We start from the raw sequence: 12,818 nt of genomic DNA, 5'->3' as shown, positions 1-12,818 counted from the left end.
TTTTTTTTTTTGAGATGGAGCCTTGCTCTGTTGCCCAAGCTGGAGTGTGGTGGTGCGATCTTGGCTCCCAGGTTCAAGACATTCTCGTGTCTCAGCCTCCCAAGTGGCTTGGACTACAGGCACCTGCCACCCCTCCTGGATAATTTTTCACCATATTGCGGTCAGGCTGGTCTTGAACTCCCAACCTCAGGTGATCCACCCTCCTCAGCCTCCCAGAGTGCCGGAATTACAGGCGTGACCCACTGAGCCTGGCCAACGTTAATCCTTACTTTGGGAATGGGTGATCGTGATGAGGTATCTGTCACCTCAGCCCCACCGGGATTATGTCTAAGTCCCATGGAGTACAGAAGTTCCACAAATAAAATTAATCTGAAAGGCGCCCAGATTTTGGTTTCTTAATATCATCTCTACTGAAAGAAACCAGGGCTCCCTAGAGAAAAGATTGATTCCAGGGCTGGGGCAGGAAAATGCAAAGTGATCCTGGAACACCCTGTGTGCCAGAAAGTTAGGAAGTGCTTCAAAGCGTGATGGAAATGTTCAAAAGACACAGAATCCCCTCACACCCATTCAGATGGCTAGTATCGAAATAACAGAACATGACAAGTGTTGGTGAGGATGTGGAGAAACTGGAACCCGTGTGCACCGTCAGTGGGATTGGAAAATTGTGCAACCGTTATGGAAAATAGTATAGTGGTCTCAAAAAATTAAAAATAGAACTACAATAGGATCCAGAAATTCCACTTCTGGATATATGTCCAAAAGAATCGAAAGCAGAGTCTCAAAGAGACATTTGCACACCCACGTTCATAGGAGCACTAGTCACAATAGCCAAGAGGAGGAAGCAACCCAAGTGTTCATTGACAGAAAAGTAAACAAAATGTGGTATATGCATTCAATGGAATATTATTCAGCCTTACAAATGAAGGAAATTGGCCAGGCGCAGTTCATGCCTGTAATCCCAGCACTTTGGGAGGCCAAGGCAGGTGGATCACAAGGTCAGGAGATTGAAACCATCACTACTAAGGCACGTGCCTGTAGTCCTAGCTACTCGGGAGGCTGAGGCAGGCTCATGCCTGTAATCCCAGGACTTTGGGAGGCTGAGGCGGGCGGATCACGAGATCAGGAGTTCCAGACCAGCCTGGCCAATGTGGTGAAACCCCATCTCTACTAAAAATACAAAACTTAGCTGGGCGTGGTGGTATGTGCCCATAGTCCCAGCTACTCAGGAGGCTGAGGCAGGAGAATCGCTTGAACCCAGAAGGTGGAGGTTGCCGTGAGCCAAGATCATGCCACTGCACTCCAGCCTGGGCAACAGAGCGAGACTCTGTCTCAAAAAAAAAAGGGGGGAAATCCTGTTACATGCTACAATGTGGATGAACGTCGAAAATATTATGCTAAGTGAAATAAGCCAGACACTAAAGACAAATGTATGATTCCACTTACATAAGATATCTAACATAGTCAAATTCACAGAAAGAGGAAGTAGAATGATGTTTACTTTGGGGTGGAGGGAAGGGGAGTTGTTTAATGGGTATAGAGTTTCAGTTTCACAAGATGAAAAAGTTCTGGAAACCTATTACACAACAATGTGAATATACTTAACGCTACTAAACTACACCCAAAAAATGATTAAAATGGTAAATTTTATGTTATTACTTCTTACAATAAAAATTTATTTTTTGAGATGGAGTTTTGCTCTTGTTGCCCAGGCTGGAATACAGTGGTGCATTCTTGGCTCATTGCAACCTCCACCTTCTGGGTCCAAGCAATTCTCCTGGCTCAGCCTCCTGAGTAGCTGGGATTACAGATGCGCCCCACCACAGCCGGCTAATTTTTTTTTTTTTTTTTTTTTTTGGGGGAGGCGGAGTTTCACTCATGTTACCCAGGCTGGAGTGCAATGGCGCGATCTCGGCTCACCGCAACCTCCGCCTCCTGGGTTCAGGCAATTCTCCTGCCTCAGCCTCCTGAGTAGCTGGGATTACAGGCACGCACCACCATGCCCAGCTAATTTTTTGTATTTTTAGTAGAGACGGGGTTTCACCGTGTTGACCAGGATGGTCTCGATCTCTTGACCTCGTGATCCACCCACCTCAGCCTCCCAAAGTGCTGGGATTACAGGCTTGAGCCACCGTGCCCGGCCTTAATTTTTTGTATTTTTAATAGAGACAGGGTTTCACCATGTTGGCCAGGCTAGTCTCAAACTCCTTCCTTCTCAAACTCCTTCCTCAGGGGATCCACCCACCTCGGACCCCCAAAGTGCTGGGATTACAGGTATGAGCCACCACACCCAGCCAAAAAAGAATTTTCTTTAGGGCCGGGCGCGGTGGCTCAAGCCTGTAATCCCAGCACTTTGGGAGGCCGAGGCGGGTGGATCACGAGGTCAAGAGATCGAGACCATCCTGGTCAACACAGTGAAACCCCGTCTCTACTAAAAATACAAAAAATTAGCTGGGCATGGTGGCACATGCCTGTAATCCTAGCTACTCAGGAGGCTGAGGCAGGAGAATTGCCTGAACCCAGGAGGCGGAGGTTGCGGTGAGCCGAGATCGCGCCATTGCACTCCAGCCTGGGTAACAAGAGCAAAACTCCGTCCCCCCGCAAAAAAAAAAAAAAAAAAGAATTTTCTTTAAAAGACAGACAATAACAAGTGTTGGCAAGGATGTGGAGAAAGTGGAACCCTCATACACTGCTGGTGGGAATGTGATAAATAGCATAACTGCCAAAAAAAGTTTGGCATTCCTGAAAATGTTCAGCATAGAATCACCATACGACCCGGCAATTCCATTCCTGGTATATGCCCAAGAGAAATGAAAACGTGGTCACATAAAAACTTGTGTCCAAATGTTCATAGCAGTATTATTCATAATAGCCAAAAAGTAGAAACAACCCAAATGGCCATGAGTGATGAATTAAATATGGTATATAAATACAATGGAATACTATTTGGCCATGAAAAGGAACAAAGTATTTCTACATGTTACAACTTGGATGAATCTTGGAAACATTAACCAAAAGAAGCCAGGCACAAAAGGCCACATATCATGATTCTCTTTATGTGACATGTCCAGAGTAGGCAAATTCATAGAGAGTTTTAGTAGTTGCCAGCGGGTGGGGGGTAGACATGTAGAATTACCACTAAAGGATACAGGGCTTTTTTAAGGTGATGAAAACACTCCGGAATTAAATGATGGTGATTGTTGTACATTCTGTGAATATATTAAAATTTACTAAATAGTATACTTTATTTTTAATTTTTTTTTTTTTTTTTGAGACAGGGTCTGGCTCTGTTGACCAGGCTGGAGTGCTATGGCATGATCCTGGCTCACGGCAACCTCTGCCTCCTCAAGCCATCCTCCCACCTCCCAGCCTTTTGAGTAGCTGGGACTACAGGCACAAGTCACCACACCCAGCTAATTTTTGTATTTTTTGTAGAGATGAGGTTTCGCCATGTTGCTCAGCCTGGTCTTGAACTCCTGAGCTCAAGTGATTCCCCATGCCTTGGCCTCCCAAAGTGCTGGGATTACAGGTATGAGCCACTGCATCCAGCCAAGTCGTATACTTTAAAAGGTGAATGTGGCCGGACACAGTGGCTCAGGCCCACAATTTCAGCACTTTGGGAGGCCGAGGCAGGCGGATCACCTGAGGTCAGGAGTTTGGAACCAGCCTGGCCAACATGCTGAAACCCCATCTCTACTAAAAATACAAAATTAGCTGATGTGGTGGCACATACCTGTAGTCCCAGCTACTTAGGAGGCTGAGGCAGGAGAATCACTTCAACCCAGGAGGCGGAGGTTGCAGTGAGCTGAGATCATGCCACCGCGCTCCAACCTGGGTAACAGAGTGAGACTCTGCCTCAAAAAAAAAAGGGGGTGGGGGGGTGAATGTTATATGAATTACATCTCAATTTTTATTATTTTTGAGACAGTGTCCCACTCTGTCACTCAGGCTGGAGTGCAGTGGTGTAATCACAGCTCACTGTAGCTTTGAACTCCTGGATTCAAGCGATCCTCTTGCCTCAGCCTCGCGAGTCGCTGGGACTACAAGCGCATACCACCAAGCCCAGCTAACCGGTTTCTTTTGCTTCTTTTTTTCCTGTGCAGACAGGGTCTTGCTATATTGCCTGGTTTAAACTTCTTGGCTCAAGCTATCCTCCCACCTCAGTCCCCCAAAGTGCTGGGATTATAGGAGTAAGCAACTACACCCAGCCTTTTAAAATGATATTTTAGAAAAACAAATACAAATACAAGAATACAGGGAGAGTCACCAGGCCGATAATAAGCTTGACTGTGACTTCATCTATTCCCGTAGTCTGGGGAGACTGGACCAACTCAGGGCACGTGCTCTGATATCATTTTCTTTTTCTTAAATTGTAAAAATAATGATAAAATGTTAAAGTTGATATTGAAAAAGAGAACAGTATCCATAATCTCTCCGTGTAATAGAACAGCTATTTCCTTTTTGTACATATTCTCTGATTGGTAGTGATGTTTTCGCAAATATGACTAAAATAAGAATGTGCATTAAATATGTTAAGGTATTGAGGCCGGGCGCGGTGGCTCACATCTGTAATCCCAGCACTTTTGGGAGGCCGAGGAGGGTGGTCACAAGGTCAGGAGTTCAAGACCAGCCTGGCCAACATGGTGAAACCCTGTCTCTACTAAAAATACAAAAAATTAGCTGGGCGTGGTGGCACATGCCTGTAATCCCAGCTACTTGGGAAGCTGAGGCAGGAGAATCGCTTGAACCAACGAGGCAGAGGTCGTAGTGAGCGGAGACCATGACACTGCACTGCAGCCTGGGCAGCAGAACAAGACTCCGTCTAAAAAAACAAAAAGATGTTAAGGTATCTATCTTAATCAAGATACAAATATAGGAATTCCTACCTGGGAGGCCTTCACTATATAAAATTAAAATTTCTTTTTTTTTTTTTTTTTTTTTGAGACAGAGTTTCGCTCTTGTTACCCAGGCTGGAGTGCAATGGCACGATCTCGGCTCACCGCAACCTCCGCCTCCTGGGTTCAGGCAATTCTCCTGCCTCAACCTCCTGAGTAGCTGGGATTACAGGCACGTGCCACCATGCCCAGCTAATGTTTTGTATTTTTAGTAGAGACGGGGTTTCACCATGTTGACCAGGATGGTCTCGATCTCTTGACCTCGTGATCCACCCACCTCGGCCTCCCAAAGTGCTGGGATTACAGGCTTGAGCCACCGCGCCCAGCCCAAAATTAAAATTTCGACTGAGTGTGGTGGCTCCTGTCTGTAACCCTGGCACTTTGGGAGGCCAAGACAGGAGGATCACCTGAGCTCAGGAATTTAAGCCAACCCCGGGCAATAGTGATATCTCTCATTTCTACAAAAAAATTTAAAAGTAGCTAGACACGGTGGCACACTTGTAGTCCCAGCTACTCCGGAGGCTAAGCCAAGAGAATCGCTTGAGCCCAGAAGACTGAGCTACAGTGAGCCATGATCTTGCCACTGCACTCCAGCCTGTGTGACACAGTGCCACCCTGTTTCAAGAAAAAAAAAGAGAAAATTCTAAGACATATGTAAAGCAAATATGTAACAAATTATTGACAGAATACTTAAGTTTTGCTAGGTGAGAAAATTTCATTATATAATTGCACAATCTCCCCTGCTAGTTCTTAGAATCTCCAAATCTAAAATTCTAGATTCTAGATGAGATCCCTGCTCTAGCTTCCTCACTGAAGAGGCCTCAAAATGCGCCCCCTAGCGGTGCTCTCCCTGAAAATGCTGTACCACCATGCGTTTGGGGACATTAGCTATGAAACAGATCAGCAGGGAACCCTAAAAAAAAAAAAACAAAAAACCCACCTCACTCCCAAACTTCAAGTACGGAGGAGGCAGAAGGAGCAATACAGCTTCCTGGGAGGATATAAAGTAGTGATTAAAACTATATCGGTGCTGGGGTTGGACTGAGCTGCTTCTGATTTCACCTGATTCACATTGATCAGCTATGTGATACTGGCCAAATCACTTGGTCTCTCTGAGCCTCAGTTTCTTCATAGATGAAATGGGAATGGTAATAGAACTTCATTCATAGGGTTTTGGTAAGAATTGTGTTAGCCAATTTGTAACATGCTTAGTTCAATAAACAAAGGATGTTAATATTATGATCCAAAAATGCTTTTAAAAAAGCCACCCACAAACCACCCACCCCACACCCACTTTCTCTATTTAGCTACACAATGAACCCGTAAGGCACTGCCATTTTCAGGTGGCATTGTATGCAGTCTTCTATGGATGTGGCCAAGAAACAACCCAAGTGCTTAGTAAACAATAGGTCCCAGAAAACACTTCCTGAATCAAACGAGCTGCAAATTCCTTTGCTCAAAGCCTCCTCTCCCTTTTCCTGATAGTAAAAGATTTTCTAAAGTATTAACATATATATGTGAATAACCATCAGAAAGTTAAAAGTTGAAAAAAGAACTCAAATTCCCACCACCCAAAGGGCAATGTAACATTTTGGCATGTTTCTTTTTCATTTATTTTTACATTGTTGAGCTAATATTATGCTTTATATAATTTGACATTCTACATTTTTTGCTTAGCACATTATAAGTATTTTCTATGTTTTATAAATGACTTCAATGTATAGCTAATATTCTATAATATGGGAATATTTACATTAACCATTTTCCTATTGTTAGATTTTTAGAATGTTTCCAATTTTTATTGCAAATTACCTTTTCTTTTCTTTTTGTTTTGAGATAGAGTCTTGCTCTGTTGCCCAGGCTGGAGTGCAGTGGCATGATCCCAGCTCACTGCAACCTCTGCCTCCCAGGTTCAAGCAATTCTCCTGCCTCAGCCTCTTGAGTAGCTGGGACTACAGGCACAGGCTACCACGACTGGCTAATTTCTGTATTTTAGTAGAGATGGGGTTTCACCTTGTTGGCCAGGCTGGTCTTGAGCTCCCGACCCCAGGTGATCCACCTGACTCGGCCTCCTAAAGTGCTGGGATTACAGGCGTGAGCCACCATGCTTGGCTGCAAATTACATTTTCTGAGTTTCAGAAACATATATATACAAACACACATATATATGTTACATATGTATTATATATGTGTACATATATATTATGAGCTCATGAAAGAATAGAAGCGTGTGTGGGTAGGGATGCCTTTTGCCTTTGGGGGTGAGATTGTTGGTGAGATGGGGCAAGGACTTGCACTTTTATGTTACCAATTCTTTTTTAAAAAAATACTGTTATTTTTGATTGATAATGAGAAATCATAATCATACAGATTTAAGAGATACAATGTGATGTTTTGATATATGTTACAATGTGGGATAATTAAATCAGCATATTCCTTTATTGTTTAAATCCTTTAGAGCAAACAAGAAATACTTCTACATGTTTAATGAAAGGAAGTAAGGAGGAAAGGAAGAAAAGGAGAAAGGGAGGGAAAGAGAGAGGAAGGGAAGGAAAAAGGGAGGAGGGAAAGAAAGGAAGAAGAGGAAGGAGGAGGAAGGAAAGAAGACGCTCGCACCAATCCCATTTGTAAAGAGCCTGGGAGATCGAGAGCCAGGGAAGCAGCTAGGCAATAGGTCTCTTTATATCTTTTATAGAACAAGGAAAAGCATAGATTTATAAATGAGAAAGTAGGTGGGTCTGTGATTTAATTTCTCTGAGCAAAAAAGGAAATAGCACACTGCAAACAATTGTAACTCAACTTACTGATTGATTTTGGACTCTGTGGTGTTTCCAGCTTTGTCTCTCAATTTGACCGTAATGTGCCCTCTTCTGATGTTCCTGTTCCATGTTATAATATCCACAAAGTAATGATACACTGCAAAACAGAGAACGCAGCAAGAGAGAGATACCCCCAGCTGATCCCCTGAAGGGTTTCTAAAAGCTGAACCTCCTAATAACTGAGTCTCTTTCTCTCTTTCTTTCCAGTTTCTCTGCAAAGATCCAGGGCACAAGTTTCTGATATTCCCTTCTCTTCTCTGTGGTAAAGATGGCATGAGTCACAGCAGTTCGCTGGTTTCCAGTCACCATGATCAAGCATCATCGTTGAACCTGTGATTCCAGGTATTGTGAAGTCTCAGGGCCTATGGCACAATATGGTCCACCTCAGTTCCTGCCCATTTTAGACAGAACCCACTAAGGGGCCATTTGGAGACCCTCCATGGCTGAGACGGTTTTCCACGGTTCGGGCCATGTCCACCAGCCTATCCTCCCTCATGCTTTTCCCAGTCATGCCCAGCCACCTGCACTTCCTGTACTGTGAAGGCTCCTGGGCCTTCACCCACTGGGCACTCTTACTTTGCCAGCTCTGTGAACCTAGCTTTCAGGTTTCAGCCTAATGTCATTCCCCCAGGAGGTCTTCCCTGACTCCCAGACTAAGTCAGCTCTCCTTTCTTGAAGTTCCTGCCATACTCTGGACTCCCCCCACCCATTAGTGCTCAGCATACTTTCTGTATTTACAAAATGCAAGAAAGGACAATAAAAATAAAGTGGCATTCCCTAACCAGCAGACTCAGAGAACAAAAAAAAAGTGGTAAATATTTGGGTACATCTATACAAATATTGCCCGAATAGTGTCTTGTGGGGTTTTAAAAAAAAAAAAAGAGGCTGGGTACAGTGGCTCATACTTGTAATCCCAGCACTTTGGGAGGCCAAGGTGGGCAGATGACAAGGTCAGGAGTTCGAGACTAGCCTGGCCAACACGATGAAACCCTGTCTCTACTAAAAATACAAAAATTAGCTGGGCGTGGTGGTGGGTGCCTGTAATCCCAGCTACTCGGGAGGCTGAGGCAGGAGAATGGCTTGAACCGGGGAGGCGGAGGTTGCAGTGAGCCGAGATCGCACCACTGCACTCCAGCCTAGGCAACAGAGCTAGACCCCATCTCGGGGGGAAAAAAAGAACCCATAAAATTAAAACATGCTGCAACAGGAACTAATCAGGGAGATTACAATCCCACGAAGGAATAAAGGTCAGTCCTCGTGCTGGAGTTGCCATTTTATGGCCCAAATTTCTTCGGGCCTTGCCCCATACAGACCAGGCAGGTGCCAAATCCTGGGCTGCCACACAAGGGTCCAAAGAAAGAGGGAAACCCAGTGATCTGCAGGCATTTTTTTTTTTTTTTTTTTTTTTTTTTTAAGTAAGAGTCTTTCTGTGTTGCCCAGGCTGGAGTAATAGTGATGTGATCTCTGTTCACTGCAACTTCCACTTCCTGGGTCCAAGCGATTCTCAGACCTCAGCCTTCTGAGCTGGGATTACAAGCGAGCACCACCATACCCAGCTAATTTATTTATTTTGTTTTGTTTTGTTTTGTATTTTTAGTAGAGATAGGGTGTCACCATGTTGGCCAGGATGGTCTCCAGCTCCTGGCCTCAAGTGATCTGCCCATCTTGCCCTCCCAAAGTGCTGGGATTACAGGCGTGAGCTGCCATGCCTGGCCTACAGATTCTTTTAAAAGAGTTGTTCACACCTGGCATGGAGACTCATGCCTGTAATTCCAGCACTGAGGCAGGAGGATTGCTTGAGCCTAAGCGTTCAAGACCAGCCTAGGCAACACATTGAGACTCTGTCTCTAAAAGAAATAAAAAAACAGTTAGCTGGGCATAGTGGCCCATGCCTGAAATCCCAGCTACTTAGGAGGCTGAGGCAGGAGGATTGCTTGAGTCCAGGAGATTGAGGCTGCAGTGTACCGTTATTGTGCCACTGCACTCTAGCCTGGGCAACAGAACAAGACTGTCTCAAAAAAAAAAAAAAATTAAAATAGGCCAGATGTTCATGCCTGTAATCCCAGCACTTTGGGAGGCCGAGGCAGGCGGATCACCTGAGGTCAGGAGTTTGAGACCAGCTCGCCAACATGGCAAAACCCCGTCTCTACTAAAAATACAAAAATTAGCCAGGCATGGTGGCACACCTGTAGTCTCAGGTACTTGGGATGCTAAGGCAGGAGGATCGCTTGAGCCTGGGAGGCAGAGGTTGCAGTGAGCTGAGATTGCGCCACTACACTTCAGCCTGGGCACAGAGTGAAACTCTGTCTCAAAAAATAATAATAAATAGTTGTCTCCAAGGAAAGTGAAAATGGGCACAAGACTATAGGAAAAATACATCTTCCCAGGGAAATTCTAGTTGCTTCCCGAGGCATCTAATCATCGGCTGCCCCATTTAGTTCCCATCTGGAATACTCAACCTCCTGATGCCTTTAGGTCATCATGTTTGCTTTAGAGCTGGAACTGACCTGTAGATATGGCTGACACCTGATTTTTCCTAGTCTCAATTTCATGTCTTTTGGGGAATCAAGCGGTTTTCTGGAAGATCTTAGTGATTAGAATGATCATCCAGTGAAACTGAACAAGTCTGATTTGTTGAGATTTTATTAGATTCATATTTTTAAATTGTATTAAATCAAACCTAATATTCCAGAAGACAGGCATTATTACCCCCATTTTACCAGTCAGGACACTGATGAGAAGTCAAATGATTTGACCAACGTCCCACAACCATTAGGTGGTAGACTCAGGATTCGACCTAGGCCCTTCCAGCTCCAAAGCTGATGCTCCATCGTGGCTCTCATTTGCCAGGAAGTAACTAGGAAGCTGAGACTTAGCCCTCCCCAAAATAAGAGTTAGGCAACAGCAAACCACCACATTCACCACTCACTGCAGAATGGCTTCTCCTCAGCTGTGTCAAAGAACGCCTTCGTCATTGGAGGATCTTTTTCCCTTAAATAGTCTTTCCAATTATCAGCATAATAGCCTATAAGACAAGTTGGAAAAAATGGAAGATTAACATGTATTATATAAGCCATAAACGCAACTGAGGTAGCGAGAACAGTGGGTTTGACTGCATCCACCACCTCTGAGAGAACCTCCCTCCCTTCTCCATCCCCTGTGGTGAGGGCTCATGGGGCTACCCATCTTTCTGGCCTAAGAGCTGGAGGGCAGGCAACAGGACCCTCCAATGGTTTTCCGCCTTTACTGGTTCTCAGTAGCAGGGTGGGGGCTTAGGAGGTGGCACACCCTGGTATGGGCTAAAAATAACACTGACATTTGTCAGTAATACATTCATTTTTCTAGATTGAAACAGATTCAAGTTCATACCTAAAATAGCATCACTGTGGCAAAGCAATATGCTTTCTTTTTTTCTTTTTTTGAAACGGAGTCTTGCTCTGTGGCCAGACTAGAGTGCAGTGGCACGATCTCAGCTCACGGCAACCTCCGACTCCTGGGTTCAAGCGATTCTCCTGCCTCAGCCTCCCGGCTAGCTGGGATTACAGGCATGCTCCATCACACACCCAGCTAATGTTTGTATTTTTAGTAGAGATGGGGTTTCACCATGTTGGCCAGGATGGTCTCGATCTCCTGACCTCATGATCCACCTGCCTCAGCCTCCCAAAGTGCTAGGATTACAGGCGTAAGCCACCGTGCAATATGCTTCTTGAAGAACTCCAATGGGGCCCCTAAATTGCATAGACCTGGGCTTGCCCCATGACTGACTGTGTCACTAAGCGGGTGAGTGTCCTTCTTTGTGTGAGGTCCACAGGGGCCTCTTTCTCTCCTCTGTCCCTAGCACTAGAGAATGGCATTCACATTCTGCCTTAATCGGTCCAGGGTGGGACCGCAGCATCAGTGTTGTGTTAAACTCCTTAGGTAATTCTAATGTACAGTCAGGGTGAAGAACACTTGTCTATACCATGCCCTGCTGTTGACTTGGATTTTTCCTTTTGGAAAAAATTAGAAAATCCTCGTGGCCATCCCGTTTCAAAGTCCTAAGTACCTGGAATATTTGTACTAATCCCTAGCAAATCTCCAAGCAGCCTCCCCAGCTTCTATTACCTCACTCCACCTGCTATACGTGCACACAAGAGCCAGAGTGTGGAGTGAGGACATTTACAGACAAGACTTGTGGGAAGGGGTCACTCTGCAAGGTTCACTTGGCAGGGGGGTCTCTGGGTTCACTGTGGACCCTCTCCCAACAGAGAGTTTGTACGCACAGAGAGGGTATTCCTGTCCCCACAGAAGGAGGCCATGTAGACTGACTGTACCCTGGGTAAGCTTGGAAACTCTTCTGGAACCTTTTTTCCATGCTAGAATAGTGTCCAGGGAGGCTGTATTGCCTTCTGGATAGAATACTCTACAATTGCTTTCTTTTATTTTTATTTTATTTTATTTTATTTATTTGTTTATTTATTTTTATTTTTTATTTTTGGAGACGGAGTTTCACTCTTGTTACCCAGGCTGGAGTGCAATGGCGCGATCTCGGCTCACCGCAGCCTCCGCCTCCTGGGTTCAGGCAATTCTCCTGCCTCAGCCTCCCGAGTAGCTGGGACTACAGGCACGTGCCACCATGCTCAGCTAATTTTTTGTAGTTTTAGTAGAGACAGGGTTTCACCATGTTGACCAGGATGGTCTCGATCTCTTGACCTCGTGATCCACCCGCCTCGGCCTCCCAAAGTGCTGGGATTACAGGCTTGAGCCACCGTGCCCGACCTTTATTTTGTTTTTTAAGGCGGAATTTCGCTCTTCTCGCCGAGGCTGGAGAGCAATGGTGAGGTCTCGGCTCACCGCATCCTCCGCCTCCCGGGTTCAAATGATTCTCCTGCTTCAGTCTCCCATGTAGCTGGGATTATAGGCACCCACTACCACGCCCAGCTAATTGTTCTGTATTTTTAGTGGAGACGGGGTTTCACCATGTTGGCCAGGCTGGTCTCGAACTCCTGACCTCAGGTGATCCATCTGCCTTGGCCTCCCAAAGTGCTGGGATTACAGGCATGAGCCACCACGCCCAGCCTACAGTTGCTTTTCTTTTTTTTTTTTTTTTTTTTTTTTTTTTTTTTTT

At 45.2% G+C, this 12,818-nt stretch overlaps 1 protein-coding gene and 1 long non-coding RNA gene across 2 annotated transcripts in view; one reads left to right on the top strand and one right to left on the bottom strand.

Moving 5' to 3' along the window:
* The window catches only part of LIPH (lipase H), a 37,557-nt gene that overhangs the window by 5,291 nt on the left and 19,448 nt on the right, over positions 1 to 12,818 (bottom strand). The window contains exons 6-7 of the mRNA XM_032298363.1: positions 10,641 to 10,736; positions 7,697 to 7,808 (exon numbers count right to left, since the gene is read on the bottom strand). Coding sequence (XP_032154254.1) covers positions 7,697 to 7,808; positions 10,641 to 10,736 — 208 coding nt within the window. The remainder of the gene's footprint in view (positions 1 to 7,696; positions 7,809 to 10,640; positions 10,737 to 12,818) is intronic.
* LOC116564917 overlaps positions 7,812 to 12,818 on the top strand; it is a 7,595-nt gene continuing 2,588 nt past the window's right edge. The window contains exon 1 of the long non-coding RNA XR_004275159.1: positions 7,812 to 8,053. This is a non-coding gene — a long non-coding RNA (uncharacterized LOC116564917). The remainder of the gene's footprint in view (positions 8,054 to 12,818) is intronic.

This window comes from Sapajus apella, unplaced genomic scaffold, assembly GCF_009761245.1.
Source record: "Sapajus apella isolate SASKATOON/1434 unplaced genomic scaffold, GSC_monkey_1.0 scaffold38, whole genome shotgun sequence".
In the NCBI taxonomy this organism is placed as follows: Eukaryota; Metazoa; Chordata; class Mammalia; order Primates; family Cebidae; genus Sapajus; species Sapajus apella.
Note: the sequence above shows the minus strand (reverse complement) of the source record. Positions and strands in the feature narration are given on the sequence as shown.